Source organism: Seriola aureovittata, chromosome 5 (genome assembly GCF_021018895.1).
Source record: "Seriola aureovittata isolate HTS-2021-v1 ecotype China chromosome 5, ASM2101889v1, whole genome shotgun sequence".
NCBI classification, from domain to species: Eukaryota; Metazoa; Chordata; class Actinopteri; order Carangiformes; family Carangidae; genus Seriola; species Seriola aureovittata.
Window position 1 is genome coordinate 3,942,669 of NC_079368.1, and position 27,298 is coordinate 3,969,966.

Here is a 27,298-nt window from a genome sequence, read left to right on the forward strand (position 1 = left end):
CTATGCTATGCGAGGCATTGATCAGGACAAGGCTATAAAACTATTTCTAAAGCTTTGAGTGTTCCCAGGAGCGCCGTGGCCTCAATAATTGTGAAATGAAAGAAGTTTGGAACTCGGCCGTCCAGCCAAACTCAGTACCTGGGCAGGAAGGGCCTTGGTCAGAGACATGAGCAAGAATCCAACAGTCACTCTAACAGAGTTTCAGAAGTTCTCTACAGAGATGGAAAAACCGGCTGGAAGGACGACCATCAATCAGGTCTTTATGATAGAATGTCAGACACCAGCCACCGCTCATCACCTGGCTAATACCATCCCCATGGTGAAGCATGGTAGTAACGGCATCATGCTGGGGGTGTGCCTCTCCGTGGCTACAGGACAAGTCTCTAACAGTCTTAGTGAGGAGAGAGGAGGAGAGGATCTGTCAGGAAGAATAGGATAAACCACCCATGAAGATTCAAAGCTCAAGGCTTTTTAGTACTGATTTAAGGCTCTGATTTTCTGTAAATGACATTTAGTAAATTAGCAAAGATTTCTAAAAACCTGTTTTTACTTTGTCATAGGTTATTGAGTGTAAATTTATGGGTAACAAGGGGTAGAAAAGTTTATCCATTTAAAATGCGGTCTGCAACACAATAACATAAAGTGGAGAGTTCTGAAAACTTTCTGAAGCCGCTGTATATATCTTGCGCATATAATTAAATGTGTGCGTTGTCTTCCCTACCCAATCATCTGGTGTGAACATATTTTCTGCCTGTGAAAACCATTGTTATGTGCTGAAAGCAACACGGTTGAAAATAAGTTTAAATGTAGTGTTTCCCCAGCCTGTTGTGTGAGGAGACAAATAACGTGGAAGGTGCCAGACGAGAACGCAGAGGAGGGAGGATGTTCATGAAAATCAGAGAAGAGACAGAGGAGATGATGTTTTCAGTAAGAAGCTGAATTCATAGGTGATAAACAGGATATTTAACAACTTTTTGTTGCACTTTTCTTAAATTGTGTTAGTATGATTTTAGCGTGAATGCACTCACGTCTGCATCCTTATATATGCATCATCAAGGTGTGAAGCGAACATATGTCAAAGGTGTATAACTCGTCTTGCATGTCTCGTCACATCTGTCCAGATGTTGGGCCCAGTAGACCTGTTAGTCCCAGCAAGTTGTTGTGTCTCCTGTATACACACTGTAATTTTCCACCTATTATCTTCTTTTCACAAGGAGCTGGGAAATAGCGGTTTGGAAGTTGGTGAGGTCATCCAATGAGCCCGCCATGTGCCAATTTGTTCATTTTGTGAGGCTTCAGACTGCTGAGGTGCAGGTGTGGTCAGAGAGTCAGGGCTAGTTTAATGACAACAGACAACGTCTGGACAGAATGAAAGGATGAGAGAGAGATGTGGAACTGGTGGAGAGAAATAGATATGAACTAAATTTAAGTTGGCATCCCTTCTATCTATCAACGTGCATGTATAGATACATGAAAAAATGTTGTTAACCACAATTAAATTGGCATGTAAAAAAGGAAAATGTTTCTTACTGGAAGAAAATGACAACCACACAGTATAGATAATTACTTTACTACTTTACTACTACTTTTTATTTTTGTGTCCTGCAAAGCATTTGGTCCATCCCACATGGGATTACAAGTCACTGCCATATATCAACTATAAGGAGGAATTCCAATAACACATGTACAAAATCAAAAGCCAGTAGATGATAGATAGATAGATAGATAGATAGATAGATAGATAGATAGATACTTTATTTATCCCCTAGGAGAAATTCATGTGTATATTAGCTCATTGTTGATGATAATGATAATTATAATATAATAATAATAATAAAAACAGTTAATAATCAATAAACAATAATAATTAGATTAGTCCACTGCCTTTGGCTGAGTTGTTGAGCTTGATGGCAGTGGGAACAAAGGATCTCCTGAACCTCTCTGTTCTGCAGCGCAGATGTTTGCTGCCGAAGCGGCTTCTCTGTCCTGCCAGAGTTTTGTGGAGAGGGTGGTTGGTATTGTCTAAGATGTCCTCCATGTTACATTGCATGTGTCTCTCCACAACTGTCCTGAGTGAGTCCAGACTCCTGCCAAGCACAGACCCAGCCTTTTTGACCAGCTTGTCCATTGTCTTTGTTCATGTCTGACTTGCTGCTGCCCCAGCAGACTGCAGTATTAAAGATACCCGTGCCACCACTGACTGATAAAACATGTGCAGCATTTCACTGCAGACATCAAAGGACATGAGCCTCAACGTCCTTCCCTCGAATGTTGACTGACTGAAGGGGGTGGGCCTGGACCTCTGAAAGTCGATGACCATCTCCTTGGTCTTGGAGGTGTTCAGAAGGAGGCAGTTCTTGTCGCTCCATTCACTGAAAGCCATCGTCAGATCCCTGTACTCCTCTTCCTGCCCATTCCTGATATGCACCACAATAGCTGTGTCATCTGAGTATATCTGGATGTGGCAGGACTCAGAGTTGTATTTAAAGTCGGCCGTATACAGGGTGAACAGGAACAGAGCCAGAACAGTCCCCTGTGGCGCCCCAGTGCTGCTCATCACTGTCCGTGAGACACAGTTACCGAGTCTGACGCACTGTGGTCGTCTTGTCATGTAATCCAGACATGAAGCTGGGATCCACCCCCATCCCTTCCAGCTTGTCTTTAAGAATGGGGGGGGTTGAATGGTGTTAAATGCAATTGAAAAATCAAAGAACATAATGTAACCACCTGGCTCATCCAAGTAAGAATGGACCCGGTGGAGCATGTATAGGACGGCATCATCCACTCCAATATGTTCTTTGTAGGCGAACTCTAGGGGGTCCAGTGCATGTTCAACCTGTGGCCTCAGAAGGTGGAGAAGCAGCCGCTCCAGGGTCATCATGATGTGTGATGTGAGGGCCACCGGTCTGTAGTCATTTATCTCAGCCGGTCGTCCTACTTTAGGAACCAAAACAAGACATGATGTGTTCCACAGGACTGGGACCCTCTCTGTTTGTAGACCTAAGTTAAACATCCTCTGGAGAGGTTCAGCCAGCTGGGCTGCACAGTCCTTTAACAGCCTCTGACACACACCATCCAGGCCTGTTGCTTTCCAGGAGGTAGCGTCTTGAGCTCCGCCCTCACCTCCTCCGCTGTAAAGGACAGGAGACTTGACCCCAGTGTGGAGGGAGTTGAGGCTGCAGTGTCAGGTTGTGGAGGAGATGCTGTAGGAGAAGCTGCAGCTGAAGCAGTGGGAGAGAGAACAGAGGCTGTGTCAAACCTGTTGTAGAACAGGTTGAACTCATTGGCTTTGTCCACATCATCACCATTTATTCAGATCTTTGCAGCTGTGAGCGACACCTCCATTTTCTTTTTTTCTTTAATTTTTTTTAGAATGCATACTGACTTTAATGATGTGACTCTCATGTTGTCAGTAGTAGTTAGTTAATGTGTAGCGATGCGATGCACTTTGCTGCCATTAGTTTTATTCCAGTGATCTACAGTTTGGTGATGTTCCAACAAAGTCAGAGAAGAAAAAGAAGGCGAACTACCAAACATGGATGTAAAAAAAAAAAAAAAATGCAGGTTTCAAAATAGTGTTTTTTTTTTCCTGTGGAGGGAAATGCATACAACATTAAACAGACTAATTTTGTAGTTAGTGTCAGACCAATGTGAGCAGTGTCTGACTCACTCAGCCTCTCCTCCATTACAGCAAATAAACTATTTTCATTACATGTATCATTATTACTAACGAAGGCAGAGGAATAACTAAACAGAAGACGCACGGAGCAGAGAGAGCAGGAGAGAGGGAGGGCGAGACAGAAGTCATCGGTATAGAGGCTTCGTACTAACCGCTATGACCAACTCTACATATCAAACAGAGGGAGTTAGACATAAAGACCTGCCTCTAATAAAAGTCTGTTATGTTCCGGAGTTGAAGTAAATAAAGACTAAACTATTGTGGATCCCAGACAGAGGCTGTGAGCTGTGTGAGAGACTAAATAAGAACAGATAAGTCTTTCACCTGGTGGAAGCGCATGCCACATGTGTCATCTCTATCTCACACACACACACACACACACACACACACACACGACTGAAATAAAGTCAAAAGCCTGAAAAAATTTTAATTAAAAAAATGAAAGATATTGTGTCTCTTCTAACTTTCTCTCTGAGTGATCATTTTGCAGTAAATCCAGCTGAACTCTCAGCTCAGTCTTTGTCCTTCATTTATGTTTGGTGAGTTTCTCAGACGACGTCACAGTTATGAAATCAGGATTTGACCCCAGGCAGTCCAGACATATATACTGGGTTTTGACCTAGTCTTGCTTTACAAAACACAACCCACTTATTCTCAAAATGTCCACAAGCTTTAAAAATACTGGACAAGCTGCATAACTTTCCATAAATAATTCAGTATTCCAAAACCTTAACTTGAATGGGTGTCATTTTTTTTTTCACAACCCAAGCTTTTTATTAATGCATATACACAATATACAGTTCAAATTGCCAGCGACACGTATCTGTTTATGAAGGTGGCTTAGAAAATGACACTGTCGGCTGACTTCGATTTCTGTGCAGGAAAACCTCTGATGAGGACGGAGATCAATAACAGTGACTCAGCTTTTGCTTTTCAAAGTGCAGCAGTAATGTCTGGCTTTCAAAAGTCATTTTCTGGCTGGACGTCTGAAACTAAACATGGAATTTCCAGACACTGATTGATGTGTGGGTATCGAAGTTTTCAACCAGCTGCCTCTCGCTGCCAGTTAGAGCTGTCAACCTTTAATTCAACTTCGGGGGGCTGCGGGTTATTTTTGCAGTGTGGACTTTACATGAAAAAATAATTAAGATCAAAAAGACGAGGAATAAGAATTTCCTACTTGAGCAGGGATAAGCAGACCTGTGCCATCGCCACAGCCTGGCAGCCTCGCAGAATGACTGAAGGTGTATGCAGCAGATACGGGAGCGGGTGTCGCCAGGTTATCAAAGTTGATCCGTGTATTTGTGGGAGGAAGGAGATGCAGACAGGAGCGAAGCGTAGGCTGCGATGAGCCCGGCTGTCTGAGCCGCTGACTGACAAGCCCGTCCAGTTATGACAAGCCAGCCCAGAGCATTGCCTTAATGATGGTCTAAGTGCAAAGAGAGCACAGAGGATGGATGAGGTCAGAGGCCGCACCATGACAAGGCAGATAGCCACTTAACAAGAAATGGCAAAGAGAGGAGAGAATATTCATAGAATTGAAACTCGAGTGCAGAGAGAGAAGAGGTGATGAAAACTGAGTCAGTACAGACTGTGTGCTGTATAGTCTCACTGGGTGTTTGTGACAATGACATCTGCACCTAATTAGATATCACTTACATGATTTCAGTCTCCTTAATGTATCACCATCAACTGCTATAGTCGGAGTAACAGAAATATAAACAGAATTATAGGAGATCACAATTTAATTTGAAATGTGAATTTTTACCATTTAAAGCAAAACTACATATGTAATTAGAAAACACACACACACACACATTCTTCTCTTTACACCACGTTGTAGCACGTCACAGATTAACAACAGCCAGAAGCACTTCATCACACCTCATGAGGAGACGCGCTTGTTGTTTCCCGCTCGTGGCCCCAGTCGCCTCGCTATCACTCAGGTCGCCAATCGATTATGTGTTTGAATTAACTGACGCACAAGAGTCTTGCTCTGTGTCTGAAATCACATTCATTATTCCCTGCTTAGCAAACACTCACAAATGTATTGTACTTTTGGTAGTCGAGTGAGATTTCTGACAAGTGAATTATCATCCTGTTGCGCTTCTACTGACATTTCCTCTTTTTTGAGCAAGATTTGCTCAAAAGACTTTTCAATGTCCTGATGCTGGTGAACCAAAAGATGAAGTATCTCCTTATGTGTGAAACATGTTGCTAAAGTAGGATGCTCCACATCCCTCATTTTAATGCTTCTGATATTTCCCCTCTAAAACAACACCTAACCAAAAAAATGTCAAATCAAGTTTATTTATAAAGCACATTTAACCAACCAGAGTTGACCAAAGTGCTGTACAATAAAATACGAAGACATAACATGAGATGGTATCAGCGGAAAGGAAACAAAAGCAAGGAGATAACATTTGAGAGGATTTTAACTAACCCATAGGCAGAGACAGACAGGGGACAGTTAAAACACAGAGGATAAAAGTGAAAAATAAAACCTTAGGGATACTCAAAAGCCTGAGTTTAGCCTTAAAAATGTCCACGGAGGGAGAACACTTAATTAACAGTTAATTAAAAAAGCTGTTTCAAAGCTTTGGGGCGACAACAGCGAATGCCCAATCACCCTTTTCCCTTAAGCCTGAAAACACATACAGATACAGATAAGTGAAGAATTTATACTCGATGACTTTAACATATGACATCCTGAAAAAATTTTTACAGGTTTGAGATCCAGTTAAAGAGCAGTGAAGTCTTTACTTTTCCTGACTCAGTTTGGCTTTAGATGGTAAAAGATCTTGGTGCTCTAGCTAACAGAGATAAAACAGTCAATTATATTTCTCCAATGGGCTCTGCAGACTGACTTGTCCTGTGATGAGACTGAGGGAGACTGCAAGGTTTGAGCCTGAGATAGATAACCGGTAGCTGACAATCATTGAATCTTACAGCTACAGCAACAATCTCTTTGAAAATGTTGCATATGTTCAACTATCTATTGCCAGTTTATGTAACAGGAGGTGAGACCTATAGTTTATTTGCCATTTTTTCATCACAGGAGTTTGTTTTTTCGATTTTTAAAAATCCTCTGGTGTGTTATGAAGAAAGAATTGGCTGAACACAAAAAAATCACAATATCTGCTTCGCTGCCAAAATGTCACCAAAACAAATTAATGAGAATCTGGTGACTGGCCAATTTAAGAAAGTAGACATGAAGAACGCAGTGATCAGCGAAAAAAAAAAAACATGGAGCTCGGGTTGTGAATAGTGTCCAAAGGGTATTGAAAGTGATGTGGAGTTTTCCCATCATTACAGTTTGTCAGACTCTATCTATTGTGTACCAGTAGGCAGATGAGCTCATTCAACAGAATCAGAGCAACAAGTCATAGGGGAAGCAATATGCATACACTCAGCGGCAACTGCGATCAAACTCAGAAGCACTCAGCATTCTCTCCACAACATAAACACATCGTTTGCATTTCAAGTAGCTGAGAAGAAACCACAAAAAAAAAAAAAAAAAAGCTGAGCGTAGGTAGCGCCCGTTGAACATCACAAAGGAAAATTACCTCCTCCGTCGCCCACAAGACTGTATTACTGCTGCCAAAAAATCTTCAGGCGCCATATGGTCTCCCAATATTTGTTAAGCTAAGCATGATGAGCTCTTCCTTGATCAGATGACAGAGCACGGTGGAAGGATCCCAGCTATTAGCATGCACCAAGCTGTCTTGGTTTCATAGCCTTGCATCAAATTCCATTATATAAACAGGCTTCGGGGTTAATGGGGAGAAAATGTCCCTCAAGCTGTACCGGCACATCACCATGTGTATTGTGTGTCATACTGAATATGTGTCCACTAAGGACATATTTTAATGCTGAATGTGAGTAAATATAGCACCAAAATGAAAGTTGAGACAGTGTCTGCAGACATGTGATGGATGATAGTACCCGTCCTTTGTCTGATATTTGGACATCACTATCTTCACTTTAAAGGAACAGTTCAATATTTTGGGGAATGTGCTTTTCTGGTTTCTTTACGCTTCTTTAAAGTTACAAAATGTAACTTTTACACATTAAAACGTCTAAAAAATGACGAGACCTAAGTTATGTGTTTTTTTGAGTTGTATACATTATCCTAAATGTTTGCATCAATTCTCAAACCACAGAAATTTTAATCATGGTAATCGTCCGCTTCATCATCCCCTATGCACATGTTTCCATGTTGTAGTTGCCAACCACAAGCTCAAAATTGAATTTTTATCCAATTTTAAGCCACATACATGGTCGTTTACAACTATATGTTTTAACCACATGAAGGATTTTATTCATCGGTCGTCTGGATATTAAGTTGAATATCCAATATATTAAGAAATAAGCCAGGCTAATGTTAGGCAGCTCAGCTCTCAGATGTCCTGCGTTTGCCAAAGTGCGTTGGTGAATCACTGATTTTTAAAGTGAAACTGCTTTATGGGTATTTATACTGGTTTTAATCCCCTGGTCTGTTTGTTCTGGTGAGGAGGACACCTCTGTGGAAAATTTGTCTCCTGGTGAAGGAATCCAAACAAGGAAAAGCAGATGGCAATGGTGGTGAACACAACAACTCCCATGATCCCACGCTACTTCACAGCGTCTTTTGTTATTGTTTTGATTGAGAGACCACTTAGGTAAAAAGACCAAAGTCATTGGGAAACAACTCGCCTGCCTGTGAACAGAGTTAAAAAATATGTCCACCAAGTTACCATTTTAAACCCTTATAGAAAAGTGTAAATTTATGAATTTTGGGGAATTTAGCCTGTTACTTGTTTCCCTCTGCCTCCAGTCTTGGCCTGCTAAGCTAAGCTAATCATGTCCAGAATCCAGCATGAGGATGACACAATACATTTTCACAAAAGAAAAAAGAAAAACAAAACCGCAAATAGAATATATCTTCAGATGTTGAACTCTCTCTCTCTCTCTGAATTTATACACGTGCAGTCTGTCTGTAAATCTCAACAGCTAGTCTCTGTTAATCCACACGTGTGTGTATCCTCATGTTGCAGTTGACGGAGGCTGGGACGAGTGGAGCGAATGGACCGTATGCAGCAGCCAGTGCGAGAGGCAGCGGAGTCGGGAATGCAACTCCCCGGCACCAAGACACCGAGGCAAGATGTGCGAAGGGAACAGCGAGGCCACTGAGAACTGCACAGATGGACTGTGTACCCAGAGTAAGGCCTCTCTCCCTGCTGGGCGTCATCATCATTCTCATCATTTTCCTATCATTCTCATCATCATACTGTGTATACATACACTCACGGTAAACTATCACAAGCATGTTTGAACAGGAGGTGTGTGTTGGAAAGAAATCACGCTGTGGATTGACACAGATGCCCAGTGCATGATAATGTCAGCACTCTTTCTCCTGTGTGCTGCTCACTTGACATATTGTGTGTCGTACTGAATCTGTCACAGGGTAAGAAGTGCAGACATTCACTCTTGAATGATGCTTGAGGTTTCATTGCACTGTTTGGGTCATGCACATGCAATGACTTCAAAATCTGAATGTTTTACTTACTGGTGTGACACGAGTATGAATAATGACTGCAGCGTAGGGCTGAATGGTGATTTTTTTATAAAAAGAATTGTGATTTGAAGGGTTTTCAAATCACAATAGATGCATCTCATTTTTTTTTTTTTGTACAAATACACAAACTTGAATTTCTCATGCAGATTTATTTTACAGGTTTACACAGGTTGATTTACAGCATTTCTTTATTATAATAATTTGTTGACATCACTTTCCTAGCTCAAAAGTTTAGTGACCCTTATATGAGCCCATATACAAGTTAAGCAGCTGTTATGAATATATATAACACCACTCTTTAATGTAAAGATTTTTATCAATATAAAGGTAGCCAAGTAACATTGTTTATTTTGTTTGGCTTGAAATGGGAAACATCTGCACCACAGCAACTACATTGTTATATTGGTTTTTTCCTTCCTGTAGAAGTTTGTGATTTGTCATTTATTTATTATTTATTATGGTTGGTACGGAAGCGTATTGCTGCCACGCCAGAAAAAGAAAAAGGGATCAGTATCATGTTATAACATGAAAAATGTATTGTTATATCAAGATGTTTTTCACGTTATACCAATATGTTTTCATGTTATTGCGACATACAAACTCATCACGATATAACAAGAACTTTTATTATTGAATATTATTCCTAATAAAAGTTCTACACATACTATAAACTAAGTGCTGCATTATAACCAACAGGAGGCTGTTGATGTGTGACAGGATTTTTGTGACACTATGGTGCATAAGAAGGAAGTTATTGAACAGTTTTGTAGTATCTGTTTTCGGGGGTTGCACTTTGCAGACGGTCCCTGCACACTGGACTCACAGTTGGCTGCACGCGCAGAACAGTGTCATTTCTACAGCTCGTTTTGATGAAAACTAGCTTGTAGCTTGTTGTCTACCTCACTGTGGTAGGAGAGAGGTGTTGTTTGTGACAATAACCGCAAGATTAGAATGTCATCAAATCCGTTAAGTGAGCCATATTCCTCAATTTATTCTCCCCACACTGTTTCCTCATTCAAATATGAGTTGGAAATGATCATGTTTTAACATGACACTTTTCATCTTATAATAATATGTCGTCAGATATATATATATATATATATATATATATATATATATGAATAGAACATTTTTTTCATATCTATCTCTCTCTCTATATATATATATTTTTATATATATATATAATATATATATATATATATATATGAATAGAACATTTTTTTCATATCTATCTCTCTCTCTATATATATATATTTTTATATATATATATATATATATATATATATATATATATATATATGAACATTTTTTTCATATATATATATATATATATATATATATATATATATATATATATATGAAAAAAGTTCTTACAATATAAATCGAATATTATCATAACAAGAAAAGTCTTTTGATCTGAAATTTGATGAGCTTGTCTTTTCATAGTAATGGGAAAATATCATGTTATAACGTGAAAATATGTATTTATATAATTATAATGCGATATTGATCCCTTCTTCTTTTTCCTGTGTGGCAGCGATACTCCTCTGTAGGTTGGCACAAGTGCACGTTGTTCATTTCAATGTAGACCACCAATACAAGACTGGAGTTCCCTCAAGTTGTTCAGCTCTACTAGAATGTGCTTATGATTATAATGTTCCTGTTGGTTTCCATGATTTACATTTGGAGAAACTCTACATTTTTAAAAGCTATATGTGTGACCTCATACCTCTGGAATAAGTCAGACTTGTCTTTTGGATTTGTGTTAGGAGATGATTAGCCCACTCAGGCATTTCCAAGCAGTTTGAGCAGTTTGCACCTCGCCACCTTTATCTACGGTGATATGGGGCCAGTAATCAGTAATGATGCCTGCCCAGCCATTATCAGATAGTGTATGTCATCTATGAGCACAGTCAGCAGAAGAGCTTCTCTCTGCTCAGGGTTTTGGGTCTGAGACCACACTTGTTAGTCACTTCACATAGGCTCGGACTTTAATCACCACTTTCTCTCCTCTTTGTCTCATTCTATCTCTCTGTCTTTGCAGATCGAAAGCTGCTACATGACGTTAAACCTCAAAGTGAGTCTTCCTCTGTGAATTTCTTTCATCTTCAACTCCCAGTCCCCACCTGCCACTAATATGTTATGCCCTGAATTCAGCGGGCAAGAGAGATGATATATTCAAAGTTTAAAGTTAGCAGAAAAAGGAGTGACAGTCATTTGCATTCACTCTGCACGCACCCTGGAAACAGAAACATCACGAATTACCAACAATTAGTTCACCTTGATCTGATCAACTCCTGCTTTAACCCAGCAAAGTGCTCATTTGCATTCATGTCATAATTCAGTGCCCGACTTTTATGACAACCGTGACATCACAGCTGTGTTTCTACTTTGAGCCAGGAGATATATTGGTTGTGACAAGTGAACATGTGCTATGTTGTGAAGGATTAATGGGTTGTAATCATGGCAAACGAGCTAATTTGACCAATTTACGGTGCTGTCCTCACATTCCTGTGGCGGCTTTCAATCACTCACCGGAGTTAGCCCGGCTAAGTGATTGTCAGGTGCTAGCTTGAGTGCTTTCATCAGCCTGCCACATTAGAGTAAAAGCCGTGCCTACTGTGTTCTAAGCAGCTTTAAGGAAACCTTGCATGATTGAACAGGTAGTGCATTAAACTGATGTCTGTCGAGCGGTCGCCTTGGTAGGAACACTATAAATGAATTTGCCTCGGATCGGTCCAACCGGTGACCACCACCTGCACCGCATGGGCTCCTAATTGCCGTCACTGTGGAGATATCCATCATAGCTATTGGATATAGGCCGGTGGGTCTAAAGGCAGTTAGGCTAATCACCCTCCATGTTAGCAGCTTGAGTGTGATATGTAACAGTTTAGATTAACTGCTGGACATGCTCATTTATTCCTATCTGTGGTGCATAATGTAGCATAGAGAGATAAGACAGATGGTCTGCTCCATCTTACCACTTTCCATCCTTCTCGTTTCATTTTCCACGCTGTAGCCGGTGTAACACATTGTAACTCTTGCATGTATTTGCCCTTGAATGTCTCCATAATAACAGCACTGTCTTCACTGATTTTCTTCCATCTCCTCCTCACTGTGTCGAGGTCTTTATTAATACAACAAACACAAACTCACTCTTTTATGTGGAACACTTTTTCGGCAAAGCTGCCTTCGTCACTGTAGAAAAGAACTGACCCAGTTGCTTGAGGAATCTCAGCAGAACATATTTACGTACTGTCTCATACACACACTGTCACATACATGGCCTTTATTTAGCCTTGTATCAGAGACATGATATTATTTCTAATTTCTAGTCACTACAAACTGAACTTGAACTCCATGTTTACCTGTGGTCTTGATGAATTCAGGGAAATTTTCATTTCCACAGCACTAACTCCACCAGTACAGCAAAGAATCATGTGGGAAGCTCCACTTTGGCTTTTGTGTTATGGGGCTTTCTGAAACCCTTTATTTCCAATGGTTTGCGCTGCGCCACGGCGGTTTTATGCCGTTTGATGAGTTGAGCTTTGACCGCTGCACCCTGGTACAGCGCTCGGCCGATAGATGCCAATAGAAATGAGGCGTCCTGCCAGGCACAGAAAGTAGGCCTGAAACTGGTCGCTGTGGAAACGGAGCTCCTTCACAAGCTGAAGTTCCCCAAGCTGCTCTCTGTACCTGAGGGCACCCATAGCCTCTTCCCTGCTGCTCCCCTTCTTTTTGTGAAGAAGTGAGGCCAGTCCTAACACTTGCTTCTCAGCACAGGAAAGAAACATCTTTGATGTTATCAATGATAGACTCTGCCTATGTTTGCTCTGTCCCCAGAACAGTGCGCTGACCCGAGCAGCGAGCGCAGCGCAAATCATGTCCGCAAGCTCAACTCAATAAATGAAGCTCAATCAAGCTTCCCTCTCTTTCTTTCACTTCAAGTCTATGAGCCTTCCCTTTATAGGTAGGCTTTTAATGTGAGCAAATGTGAGGAAGTATATCTTTGTTTTGTTTGTTCTTTTTTAGCAACTGACCTTTATTTGTTTACGTCAGCTCCAGCCATCATTTGAGACCCGAGCATTATTTCAATACCAGCTTTTATATGAGATTTTCCAGTAACTCTCCTTTTCCATGTGTCTTGTGTGTTGCAGGTATGGACGGCTCCAACGACATAGCTCTGTACTCGGGTCTTGGAGCCGGCATCATCGCCGTGGCGATCCTCGTAGTGGCCGTCATGCTGTACAGGAAGAACCACAGCGAGTACGGAGTGGACGTCATTGACTCCTCTGCGCTCACTGGGGGTTTCCAGTCTTTCAACTTCAAGACCACCAGACAAGGTAAGAACGAGTGCCATCAACTCCACACTGACACGTGCCGACATCCACGAGGCCAAAAGCCGGCATCATCAAAGACCTCTGCGACAGCGCCGGCCCAGTGATTGATGGGATTTGTTTACATGGAGCAGCGTGCCGTGCAGCCTCCCTATTTGCCTGGGATTTATACCTCCATAATCAGTGAAAGGATCTGTCCTTCTATTTTGACATACCTGCCCCTCTGTTATTGTGAAGAAGGAGATAATCAATCTCTGATAGACACCGGTGCCGCGCCGTCCCCTCCCCGCGGACCACACATTTGACTGTCAGGCAACCAATCTCCTCCATCAGATTACACTGGCCTAAGCCTCTGATGGATAAATGTGAGGGGTATGGAACAGTGAACATCAATTCAATTTTTGTTGTGCACAGCAATAACTTCTGTTGGTTATGTGACTGTGGCTGTCCCGGCCAGCCTCGCTACAGGCATTCATATTACTGTCACTGACACTTCTGGGTTACCGCAAGTGATAGCCATCGCGGCGATGGGTGATCCATCCTCGCCGCCGCGGTGACAACGCCATGAGAAGCCCCACCGGAGCCCACACCGTGCCCTCGGCTCCTCCAAGGCCCTGGGAGGCGCTCGAGCCCCACCCCTCCTCACGTGATTGGAGGGATATGAGGGGAGTGAGGGGCGGTGGGAGGGTGGGGGGATGGGAGGTGGAATGAGCCGGGTCCACATCCAGCAGGTCATCAATCCTATTTAAATAGGCCACGTCTCCCTGCAGCCTGCCTGCTGTGCCCTCCACCGGCCACAATCACTCCTCTCCATTTTCCTCTCTATCAGCCGGCCGAGGCTCCCCGTGAAATGAACAACACTTCCTCCTCTCTCTTCTCACGGCAGCCCCAGTTTGTTTTGGAGTTGTTGAGGCATTTTATATCAGCCTACTTCTGCTGTGACTGCATTGTTAACATTTTACCGTCCTTTTCATAAACATAGCAGGAAATTAAACGCTTCCTCTGGGTGGGTGGGTGGGGGGGGGGGGGGGGGGGGGGGCTTTAAAAGTGTGTGTTTAATTGCAAATCAGTGGCTTTTTCATGCCTAATAATTGCCACAAAGAAAAAAAAAAAAAAAGTAATGACTTAAAGAAGTTCTTAAATGCTTTCGGATGGCTCTCTGCTGCCGGAGCGGCTGTAAGGCACAGTGCTGAATGAGTCTTTGGACCTGACCCTGTCTCTCTGCATTACTTCTCCTTCTGAGTGATTTTTAATCAGAGGCCCAATTCCAAACCTATCCCTCAAGGTATTCAACCTGAGGTACATTTCATTAACTTCTCTCATCTCACCACTGCCATTCCATTTTCGCCGCGCCATTCTTAAAGATGCACACTCAAGCGATAATCAGATCATTCTCCACTCGACCGGAGTGGAGGAAATTTAGCAGTGATCGAATGTCAGCTGCAGAGGGGTAATGTCCACCGGGCTGCAGCTCCGACCGAGAGCTGGAATATCCGCAGCGTCGCCTCTGGGTGCCCCGTCACTGTGAGACTGCTAAGAAATGAAAAAATACACCTTTTCATTTCTTATGGCGCATATATATTTTTATGGGACATTATCTTAGTAGAAAATTACCTGAAAATGTTATTATGTATCACATCTGCTCACGCCCTGTATCATTCATAATGCAGGTGCAATCATGGAGCGTGGTGACCGAGTGGATACAGTACATGTGCAAGATCACATAAGTCACAGCTCCAATCCCTGCAACAATATTACTATTGAATACAGAATTGAAATCCACATACTCACTGTTGGGGCTGAATTGATAGGTTGAATATCGAGTTTGTTTGATAGACATAAAAAATTAATTGATTAGTCATCGAGGTCATTTATCAAACAAAAACTCATTTCTGGAACCAGCTTCCTGCTTTTCTCTCTTTTGTACACTGTAACTGTAAACTGAATATCTCTGGGTTGGTCAGACAAAATAAGACAGCACTCAAACAGAAGATCTGCATTAAACATTACATCAGTACATCACAAAGAAAAATGAGTAAGAGTTGACAGGAGGACTGAACATGGGATTCAGTGCAGTGAGCTTTGTATGAAGGTACAGAATTATGTGTTTGAAAGTAAGAGTTTAGCAAGTTACTTTTGCATTTAACGCTTTATGATGTTGAAACTCTGTAGCGGAAATAAAAAAACACCCACTTTTCCTGAGTTTTATTTATTCGTTTTAAAAACCGAAAACCATCTCAGTGTAGTTTCACATCTCCTCTCTCAGGCTTCTCTCTGGAGCTGTAGTAACAACAGGTCGATGAGCCAATCAGGAGAGAGGAGGCTCTGAGCCTCTTCTCGTCTGATAATAAGAATAAATTCCTGGTTCTGTTCCAAAGTTAATATCACAAAAATTCAGATGTTAAACAAAAGCAACCGGCAAGTTGAGTTTTTGAAGAACGAGTCAAAACGAACACACCCCAAAATGCTCATCACAAATCATGCCTCCAGTAATTAACGATTTCCCTAAAAATAAACCAACATTAGCCTCCCGCCTTGCACCCCTCGCCAGGCAACAGCTGGGCAGCAAGGACTCAGTGACTTCGCCGTTATCTTGGCATGGCTCATCCAGGGGCACCGCACGTCTGAGTCTGCCAGATCGATGCGGCGCGCTCCTCGCTCCGTTTGGCAGCGTCGTCACATTTAATGGCCACAGATGAAGACCCCCCTCCATGGGCTGTTGGGTCCACACTGGAAGCTGAAGGACTCCCCTCATTTACAGAGCAGTCACCTAGACCCCTCATGGCCCTTCCTCCTGTCCTTCAGGAGGACGACTCGCTGTCCAGAGGAGCTGACTCCAGCAGATGGATTATGGAGATCAAGCTGTGTGTGCGCTTGGTAATTAAATCTAACGCACCAACTGTGGCTCCGAGCCCTGGACCTTCTGTCCAGGTTGCACTCCCTTACCCCTGATGCACTGATCACCTGCCTGGACATGTTGTTTTAATTGATGCCGGAGCATCACTGGTCAGCTGCAGGAAATGGCAGAAGGAGCCCAGAGCTGTGTCTCTTAAACCTGATTTGAACTGGATTAATGTTACCTGGGAACATCCAGGAATTTTAATTAATTCTGAAGATTAAAGGTGATTTTTAATCTCAAATCTGCCATGTCTGCTTTTTGTAAAATAACAACTTTGTTGAATGGAATGTACTCTATTGTGCTGCAGACAGAAATTCCCTGCTAATATTTAATCAATGCAAAAACCGAGTGGCACATTTAATTTCCTCTTTCATCTTCTTCCTGTCATGAAAACTGACTCTTGACACGATTTTCAGCTTTTAAACTTCTTAGAATTTCAACTTTTGCTTTGCTAAATCAAGAAATAACAAAAAAGAGAAAGAAACATAACACAATCTTGACCTTATTTAGTTGTATCTGGGACATCAGTGAATATCATTATCCCATGTGAGTGCTGTTCAGGAAACACAGAGGTTGGGCTTTGATTCATTAATTAAACAAGTTCCCCACATAATGCGAGTCCCGTGTGAGCAGGACTTTCAGATGACTGTGTGGTTGTGCTATCTCTCCATCTCTGTAGGCAACCCACTGCTTCTCAACTCCTCGATGCAGCCTGACTTAACAGTGGGACGGACATACAGTACTCCCCTCTGCTTCCAGGACAGCACAGACAAAGAGCTCTTTGACCCCCTGCCAGACATCAAGGTCAAAGTTCAGAGCTCCTTTATGGTTTCACTAGGTGTGGCGGAGCGCGCGGAGTTCCACGCCAAAGCCCCCGCCGAGACCTTCCCACGGGACCTGAGCCGGGACTACTGCAGCACCATGGACAGACGCAAGAAGGGGCTGCTCACCCTCAACGGGCCCTTGAGCGCCGGCAAGGAGCAGCTGAGGACCACGGGTGTGTTCGGCCACCCTGGAGGGCGACTGGTGGTGCCAAACACCGGTGAGGAAGTAGATAACAGCACACGCTTAGTTTGTTGGAAGAAAAGCACTGCCTCAGTCTTAGTTTCCATAACAAGAGGCTGCAGTTACTTCTGATTATAGTAGCTGTCATAAACCAGCACTTTTTAACATTAGCTGCAGCTTCACCAGAGTCTCACAAGACAACGTCTACATGTTTCTCAACTTCCATGCTGCTTGTTGTTGTTGTTGTAAATTATTTGCTGCAGTTTTTCATAGTTTCTTCTGTCAGCACATGATAAAGGTGGTGCAGTGAAGGTGGCACACGGAGCCAAATCAGTGGCTTTCAAAAAGGGGATGAATAGAAGAAATTATTATTGTTGTTTTCTACCAAAGTGGAAAATTAACTCCCAAAAACGTAAAAGCAGCACAAGAGCATTTAATATAGAAAACAATTATGTTAACAGGACCACATCTGGGTGTACAACACAGGACAGTCATAAAACTGGGAGGAAGATTTATATATTTTTATTTTTTTCATTAAAAATGCTGATTGGACTTGGAATAAAAGGGTTGTGCAGGCACCCTGCGGTACCTCCCAGAGCTCAGAGCCTCAGATTGAGAGAATAAAAGATGAGAAGTGTCTGTCTCTTGCTTTATCTGTTCTTCTGACAGAGAGATTAAGTATTCAGCTTCAACTAACTGTGTTCCAATGTTTTTTAAACATTTTTTAACATTTAACATTGATTAACTCTGAAACTTTCATCTCTCCTAAGAAAATTATGATTCTCAAGCACTTCTTGAAAATACTAACACTAATAAGTAATACATTTAGCAAAGCTCAGGCAGCAGTCTGGGCCCTGTTTTCCATCGCAAAAGCTGAGACAATCATAAAAATCCATCCTGAAGCCTTTTTAAAATTTCTTCACCTAAAGCAGAAGATACTGGAAACTGTAGATGAACAGCCCTCCTACTCACTTGTACAAAGTTGTGAGAATCCAACAACTAAAAGAACCAAAAACTTTTCTTTTTTGTGTCTGCCAGAATCCGAGAGCAACAGCTTGTGTATTTGTAATATACAGCACAGCTTACAGACAGTGTAATTAGGCATGATACTTTAAAGTGTATTCAGCAGTCAGCAAGCTCCACCAACATTGAGTGTGCATGGATTCGGTCTTGAGTGTTCCTTTGGGAAATGCTTGTAAAAAAAAAAAAAATTGAAGAGTAGAAACAGACATAGAAAATGTTCATCAAGATGTTTCAATATGTTTGTACAGTTTGAACATGTTGGTCACTAAGGTAAACTGGCCTCGTCGTCCAGTAAAACCCTGCTACAAACAAACATATCGTTGTCTTACTGACATTAATCTCTGAGGCAGCAGTTTTCTGCAAACTCAGAGAAGCTATTTTAAGGCTAAATACACAGCTTCATGTCAGGGGTCAGTTTCCTGTGGAAGGACGTGTCGTCTGTAGATGAAATATCATAAAGTACGTGAAGAAGGAGAACCAGAGGAGAAAGAGATCAACAGTGAAAAAAAATTGAACATGTTTTATTTTTTTTTTATCTTTTTTTTTATCCTTAAATAAAAAGGAACATAGGCCAGAATATCTTCTCTCCTCTGCTGTAGTACATCTCTGCACAATGTCTGCACACCGTTTGTACAGTGGAGTAGTGAGAACATAGATCAGTACAGTGAGACACACATGCATATGTATTCACTTATTATTGTGTAGACTAACAATAATGCGTTATATATATAAAAGCAGTCTACCTTGCTGTGCCATCCAGCAGGCGTAAACTGTGCACTCGCAGCCCTTTGTCTCCCAGCGTGCGTGGTAAGGGGGTAAATGAGCAGCCCCTCCTCAAGTGGTACAACCTCGGTGTTACTTGGTCAGCTAATGAGCCAATAACAGCTATGGACTCTCCTTCAGGCTCCTGCAGAGCTACCAGATACATGTTGGTGTTATCCAGGGAATGTGTGTGTTCACTGTTCACATTAGTTTGGAAGCAGCAGAAAAAAAGAGAAAGGTGGAACACAGAAGGCTAGAATTAAAAAGGAAAATTAAATACTGGAGGAAGCAGCGCAATGTTCCACAGTAACGGATATATTCAGATATATGAAGTGCTTAGATAATTATTATTAATTAATAATACATTTTATTTCCTGGTTAAATGAAATGTCCCACTCTGCCCCTGTGCAACACACATATACACACTTTAAAGGTAAAGAACTACTAATAAGTATATTTTAAAAATCCCTTAGTTCTGAAAGAAAATACAAGTTTGCTTCTAGTAGATGAGCATTCTTACCCAACCAACCCCGTCTCCACCCCTCCAACAATTCCCCACAATCCTGTGTTGCTGCATTTTAGCACCATTTATTTTGCTGCACAGCGTTCATATACAAGTGAAAGTGTGTGGGCTTAAATAAGTCTGGTGCCAAAATATTTATACAGCCTGACTAAGAAATCAGCCTTTTACTACAATATATGTATCATAGCTAATAGCATATGTTCACCCTCCGTAGTCACCGTATACTGAACGCTGTTGCTGATCCATCAGTGCTGTTGCCGAGGAAGGTAGCTAGTTATTTTTCCACATCCTCGCAGGCTCTCTCAGGCAAACAGGGGTCACACAGCCGTCATGTCCCACCAACACAAATGGAGCGATTGGAGGAGCTCGCATGGGCCGCTCCAGTTGTCTTGAGGTCAACAGTCCGTGTGAACTGTTGCACTTAAAGCCCTCTTCTGTGGTCCTCATGCATGTAGCCGTGGCCCTTCGGCCTGCGTGGAGAGGTGAAGAGAAATCAGCCTCCTGCGGTCAGCTCTCAGGCTGAGGGTGTGAGTGAAGGAGTCGCTGCTGTCAAGTGCAGCACTCGCACAGCCCGTCTGCAGGGACGGCTATTCATTAGACTCAGTAGCCAGCCATACGCAGCCCTTCACTGCAGATTACTGAACCTTTCTCTTCACCTTAGTGGTATTGGACCGAAATAGCAACGTTCCTTACAGTTCACTTTTATAGTGAGTCTTATAAACAATGGATTCACACAGATCATAAAAACATATATTTCTTGATCACCATGTAGCCAGATAGCCTAGCCTTCAAGACAGTGGAGGAGAATGGAATTAGCAGAGGTGTTAACAGAACTAAAAAAAAACATTTTGAACATTGAACATTTTTAATTGGAACTACTTTCTACTGAAGAAAAAGTTTCGAGGTGATTAGTGAAACTTAAGCAAACAAATAAAAATGGACAAAATAACAACAAGCACTAGTAGAAAAGAGCTTAATCACCTAGACAACACATATGTCATATTTTGAAAAATCCTGCAGTTAAATAAGGTACAACAGCAAACTACGAAACACCAATGTGACAACACATACAGCGTGAAGAAATGTGCTGCGCATCGGAAAACCTGCAAAACGCACCCAGTACGAAACAAGTTCCGATGAAGCTGACAGCCTGCACTCAACTTTATGAAGTGCATCTAACTAAAACTAATATAGTCTCATACAATGGTGCCGCAAAGAAGCCTGTGATGACCTGTATGATCATTTTCTAAGGCTGCAGTTTTCGGTGCTGTTGAACTTTACAGTGTACTGACAGTAGATATGCACCGGTCGATCCGCCGCAGATCTGAAAAGGCCGGTTTTAAGCGTGATCGGCCGATCAGTCTCAAATATCTGAGTCTGTGAAGGTCAAATTTACACTCATGCGGCACACACATCGTGCACACACCAGCACAGACACTGCTACACACACACACACACACACACCCTGCCTTCGGTCCAATTTGTAGTACCTGTAAGGCCAAAGTAAGCTGTGGAAGAATGACCACAAAAAACATTTGGTACAACAAACTTAATCAAACTCTGTTTCTTTCACCTGTGCACGATGTCTGCCTCGCTGAACTGCTGCTGCAGCACGCACGTACGCACGCACGCGTGTCCACACTGCCAGCATTGCTGCTGTGTCTTGGATAACGGCCATCAATAATAATTCTCATCCATCAATGATGAGCGGTCCAAAAAGTGAAGAGTTGTAACCAGAAAAGCAGTCACGTCATTTTTGTTTACTACTCTGTACGATGTGGCGCAAACCTTCACGCTGAACATTCTAACCTTCATGAAGGGAGATTTGTTGCAGGTTAACAGAGTAACAGTTGGCGGCAGTAGCCGTGCCAAGCAACACAACGATGTGCCAGTAAAGGCAGGGAAGAGGACATGGACATAAACAATGCACATTCAAAAAATATTCTCAATATTGGCTTTGCAAACGGTTTTTACGAGAACAGACATGCATCCAACACATAGGTAGGGGCTCAAAGATACAGGAAGTGCATTTTGAATGAGGAGAATGAATGTGTACTTCTTGGTCCCTCCCTACGTAGCAGAACTGTGTTTAGTTATTTCTGTTTTCAGCCTGACTAGTTCTGCTTTCATCAAGTTAACTGACCTTTCCCTGTCCAATCAGAGTCTCCCTTTAATACTACACGAGAAATGTCAGTTGTCTTTGACTCTGTTGACTGACAGTCTCTATTTCCATTGCTTACTGTGTGTAGATATGCAGGGTTTTAGCACTGAATGGTGCCAATAGAGCAGTCTCCACTAACATGTGACACAGCATGTTTATTTAATAAAAACACACTGGTTAAAAATGCACATTTCAAAGACTGGCTGTGGTATTACAAAATATTCACTCTCCATACAGCTGCCAAACACCGTCTTTATCTGTCATCTCCCACTCTGCTCCTCTGAACCTTTTATTTGTAAAGCAGGCCTTTTATATGCTCTCTGCTCTTCACTGTGACTGCGTCGCCATTCACACAGCAGCAGATGAATAGTGTCAGGCGGTGCTGATGAAAAGTAGTGGGGCAGAGTTGCTGTGTTGATGCAGAGCAAAAGAAAAGAAAAAAAAAAACTCACCACTTACTTCTTGAAGGGTGTTGTATAATCAGAAGTTTTGTAAATGCTGCTGGCTGTGAGAGCTGGAATAAATACAGAGATTGTTTTAATTCTTATTGTTCAAAGTGCCTGATTCAGACAGACAGCGGTTGCAGAATAATTCATATCCAATGTTGAGTCATTCATCTATTTTTCTGTAGCCATTTATTCCTATCCAGGCTGATCAGGTGAAGCTTGACTGGGATAGATTTGGATTGGTTTGTTCGTTTCAGATTCTGTCTTGTCTGCTAGTTCTAATCCTCAACGTTAGCTTGGCTCAGAAACATAACTTCCCCTGTGTGGCTACACTGATCCAACAAATAATGGCCACACTTCATACAGCTGTCGGTTTTATTTTCTCTTTTTCTCTCTCTTTAGAGAAACATCGGAAGACACCAACACCAAAATAACATAAAAGCTCAAACACACATCTTTCCGTCGTTTTAAAGTCTCTTAAGTGTCCGTATAAGCAGCTCAAACATGTTAAGCTATTGTCCATCGATAATCAGGGAAAAATATGGAGGACGTATCATATTCTCCAAATAAGGGCATATTAACAACATTATGCACAAATATAATCAAATCAAATACAGTGACAGTGTGCCCACGTATTGGTTTTGAAAGAAAAACTATGAATATTGTATTTTGCTTTGAAGGAGATTCAGAGTTATGTGCGTACCCGACCTTAAACAAACATTGCAGTTAGCGGAGCCCATAGCAATGTGCATGTGTGAGCCAAGTCCTATGTAAATATCTCAACTGCACTCTCCTTCACTCTATGATATATTCCTGACACGTGATCAGTGTTGGCATGTGCTAAAATAACTGTTGTTTCATAATAATCACATTAAAAATTCATTATGTTTCTACTTAAAGTCATATTATGATATTTTATTTAGACACTTGTTAGTTTCACTTTATTCTTTGATGTCCCACAGCTCATTCAAGTCAAATGAAGCTCACGTAAATATTCCCATAACCCCTGCATGCAGCCACAACATGCTGTAAGCCCTCATTTTGCCCACGCTGTCAGGCTGCTGTTGACATATTTGTGTGTGTATTTTTCAGGGGTCAGCCTGCTGGTGCCTCATGGAGCTGTGGCTGAGAATATGTCCTGGGAGATGTACATGGTGATCAATCAGGGAGAGGCAAGGTGAGGCCAGAGTTTACTCAAATATCATCTCAAGCATCTGTCTGTCTGTCAGTCTCCCTCCATCTTATCGTCCACGTCCCTTGACTCTCCATCCTCTGTCCTCCCCGTCCTGCTCCTCTCTAATTATTTCTCTGCTGTCCTCGTTACGTCCATTCCGGAGATGCTTGTCCTACTAAAGCAGATTAAGAAGTTACAAGTTTAATACGCTCTATCATTGGTGGTTTAATTACCACACAATTAGATTTAAGCGCACTGATGTCAAAGAAATGTTTTTGGTTGCGTGTGCTGTGTTGGGTTTATTGAGCCTCTGTTTTTCTTATCGTGGCCACTTCACTCCGTCTTTCCTCTAAGTGCGAAGTAAAAAAAGATTTTGGAGCTTAAAAGATAAATTAGAGGATTTAATGTTAGTGTCTTTTCAGCCTGTAATTTAAACTACAGCCCTTTAGTTCCAATATGATTAGCTGTTTATTGTACTATTATATCAACAAAATATAACCATGGACATTTATCGTTTAAGTCACTTATGAAGTAAAGTTGTATAACATTGGCTGTTGTAGCTTCAATCTCAGATGGACAGAATGACTGATAAATCGAATGTGATCTAAAGTTCCTCTGCTATACTTCAAATCAATATCACGCAAATATTTTAACATTTTAACCTCGAGTTTGATTAATGATCAATGACTTTTGGCGCTTATCGGCCTCTCCCTTTTTTTTTTTTTTTTCGAGGGCGATGCAGGCGGGTGTCTGCGTCATCGTTTCCAAAAGTCTCAGTTTTACTGTCTCGAAAACTTGTCGTAGTAGCAGTGGACGCCAGATGTCAATGTAGTAAAAGTGGTGCGTTTCAAAAGTAAATGGTAGTAGTGTGGACATAACCTGAGACTCGGTGTTTGTGCTCTTGTCATCCGTATCGGCAGCTTTGCTTCGAGTGAATTTAGCCGGTAGTTGAACGGGGCGGAGGCACGTGACTGAACACGAGGCAGTGTTTCTTTAAGGAGACGGTTAACGAACGCGGCAACAGGGAAAGTATTTACTGAATTAATGAGGAAAATTAAGTCAGTGAAAGGTTCTAAATGTCGGTTTCGATGCTTCTTCAGTTAATTGCCCGGCACTGTTATTAGTACTGTTATTAATGTTAGCACAGCAGCAGTTTTAGCAATGAAACCGGTAAAGAAGAAGAACTATCAGACAGTTTTAATGTGGTCATCATCAGTGTCATCCTCCAAATAAACAAACACATAAATAAATGCACTGGGCAGTAATGCAGGCAGACATACAGAGGGTAGATGTGTGTGACCCCCCCCACGGCCATCCCCACATGTCTGTGTTTACCGGCTGGCTGCGTGACAGATGGGGCCCGGCGAGCAGTGCAGCCCTACCTCCCGCTCTCTATAGGAGTCCTCTAGGTGTCACGATATGGGTGTTCATTTCCAGAAGCCCCTCACAGGTGGTAGTCTGGGCTTTGATGTCCCAGCTGCTGCGGGGGAAAAACTCAAGTTCACGCCGTGCGACCCAGGGGGGCTCTGCAATAGAGTCCTTCATTTAGCCAACTGACTCGTAGGAAGCAAAGTCAAACCTCCAATCCTCCAATCTCTTTTTTTTGTCCTCACCGCTCTGCCGAGAGTCAATATGTAGTTATATACTCCACTCGGTGTCAACAACGTGGTGCTCTGGGAGAGAGTCACGACCCGGGAAGCTTGTTTAAACGATGATGAATGCGGTGATGAATGGAGCGTGGTGCGCTGATGGACATGCACAGCGGAATAGAAGGCGCAGACGTCTCCCGAGGCCTTTCATCTTGGCAGTACGCACATTATGAATTCTGATCACAGCTAGGTAATGACCCTTGGATGGACTGAGCCTCTCTCCAGGGGGGGTTCTTGCACATTCTTCCTCGCAGATAGCCACGAGGGTTTCCAGTTTCTTCTGAAGTGTCACTGTTTATCTGCAATGCTCTGCTTCGACAAAGTCACAAAAGCGAGGAGACCCCCCTCAGAACACACACCTCAGTGGTAAAAATGACAGGGTAGATCGACTTGACGGGGCACTGGAATAATAACATGCGAACAGCGGCGGCAAGAGTGAGGTACACCTATCCTGTCATTTTTTTTATTTGAGGTCGCTTATAAAAAGCAAGCAATTTTCCTTTTAAAAGAATTATACTTGTTGCAATGACCTCAAAGAAGGCAGTGCAGCTCTTCTTTGTTCTCGACAGGGTTACAATATGCTGCAGCAGATAAAGACCCATGAATCACTGAGAGCAAATTCTCCTTCTGCAGTCTTGTTGAAATGTATATTGCATGTGAATTTGTTGACATCTTTGTAAAGTTCTGGAGCTGTCTTTCTCTCCTTTTAGAGATTCCTACCTGCAAGCAGAAAGTCCTTGGTTTCTGCTGCCGGTTTATCCGCCTTTGAAGCGCAGTGAAATATTTCAGGTTCCTCCCCGACAGTATTTGGTTCCGGCCACGGCCGTGCTTTTTGAAGTGCTTATTTTTTGCCGTCGCTCTGTGTGAGCAGAGAGATGTTTACTGTAGACAGCCATATTTCTGCCTCTGGTATGTTGTGCTTGTCATCTCGCCAGCTGTCAATCACTGTTGACATCATAGCAGGCTAGGGGACATGCAAAGAATTGTATCCTTTATTTCTCGCCGCAGTGTCCAGCCCCAATCCCTGTCCAACCTACTTCTCCACACCCTGATAGAATTCCATTAAAGTTTTTTTTTTTTTTTTTTTTTAAAGATGTGTTCTTGAAGCTTTTCAAAGGCTCATCTAAATCTTTTGAAGGCGCAGTTTTGCTTAGGTCAGACATATTCCCTTTGCTGCTGAGGTTTTATGAACGCTTTGTATTGTAAGATAAATCCCTCAACCTACTGAGGCAGAAACAGCTTTGTCCTGGTAGGAAAAGCGCTTTTAAAGATGAAATGATGATTTCATATGTCTGCTTTATGAAGGAGGCCCAATTGAACATTATTTATTGTTGTCTAGACAGTCCTAGTTCAGTTTTGTTTCATACATCTGAAGAAGGAAACTCTTGGAAGTCACACAGTGCTTTGCAGGATCAGTTTTATAGAGTTTGGGGGCTAAAATGATAATCTAATATACATGGTTGTCAGCAGAAGTGCACCAGTGCGTAGGTGTGACATGGCTTCCTGCTCGGATGCCCAGCCCTCTAGTCAGGCAGCCCACAGTGGCTAACCCAGCTGATCTGTTTTTCTGGATGGCGAGCCATGGCAGCTCCTGCTCTAAGCCGCAGGTCTCATGGTCCATAGATCTCACAGCACAGATCTCTGGATGGACGCAACACTCAGTCCAAGGTTTCAGTCCAGAGCGTACAACTCCATGTCCCCGCCAAGGTGACATTACGCTTTAGAAATAAGTGCCGTCAAACTTCAAACTGACATCTATCTTGGTCTGAAATGTTTCCCTGCCTCACAGGCAGAATAATTCATCCATCCATCTACAGTACGATGAGGACAATGTCACCCCCCCCCCCCCCCCGCCTGTTATATGCTCTATGGCTTATAGGGCACATTGTTTCAGTCTTAGTTTTGACATTCTGTGTGAATAACTGAAATGTAATAGCCAAGTAGCACTTTTGCAAACAACCTGTGAAAGAAATTTGAAAACTCAAAAATTATACTTCCCATAAATTCTGATTCAGTGGCCTTGACCTTTAGTCAACTCAAATACACAAAGAACCCATATCTAATAGAGTCAACATATCATACT

The 27,298-nt window shown here is 42.2% G+C and overlaps 1 protein-coding gene across 3 annotated transcripts in view; it reads left to right on the forward strand.

The window, feature by feature from the left end:
- Window positions 1-27,298, forward strand: part of unc5db (unc-5 netrin receptor Db) — a 215,426-nt gene that overhangs the window by 145,386 nt on the left and 42,742 nt on the right. Inside the window, exons 7-11 of one of the 3 annotated variants that reach the window (XM_056376423.1) lie at window positions 8,716-8,880; window positions 11,281-11,313; window positions 13,394-13,579; window positions 17,311-17,514; window positions 23,485-23,569. In XM_056376423.1, coding sequence (XP_056232398.1) covers window positions 8,716-8,880; window positions 11,281-11,313; window positions 13,394-13,579; window positions 17,311-17,514; window positions 23,485-23,569 — 673 coding nt within the window. Of the gene's footprint in view, window positions 1-8,715; window positions 8,881-11,280; window positions 11,314-13,393; window positions 13,580-17,151; window positions 17,515-23,484; window positions 23,570-27,298 lie in introns of all 3 variants that reach the window. The other 2 variants (XM_056376421.1, XM_056376422.1) reach the window with 2 other exon arrangements.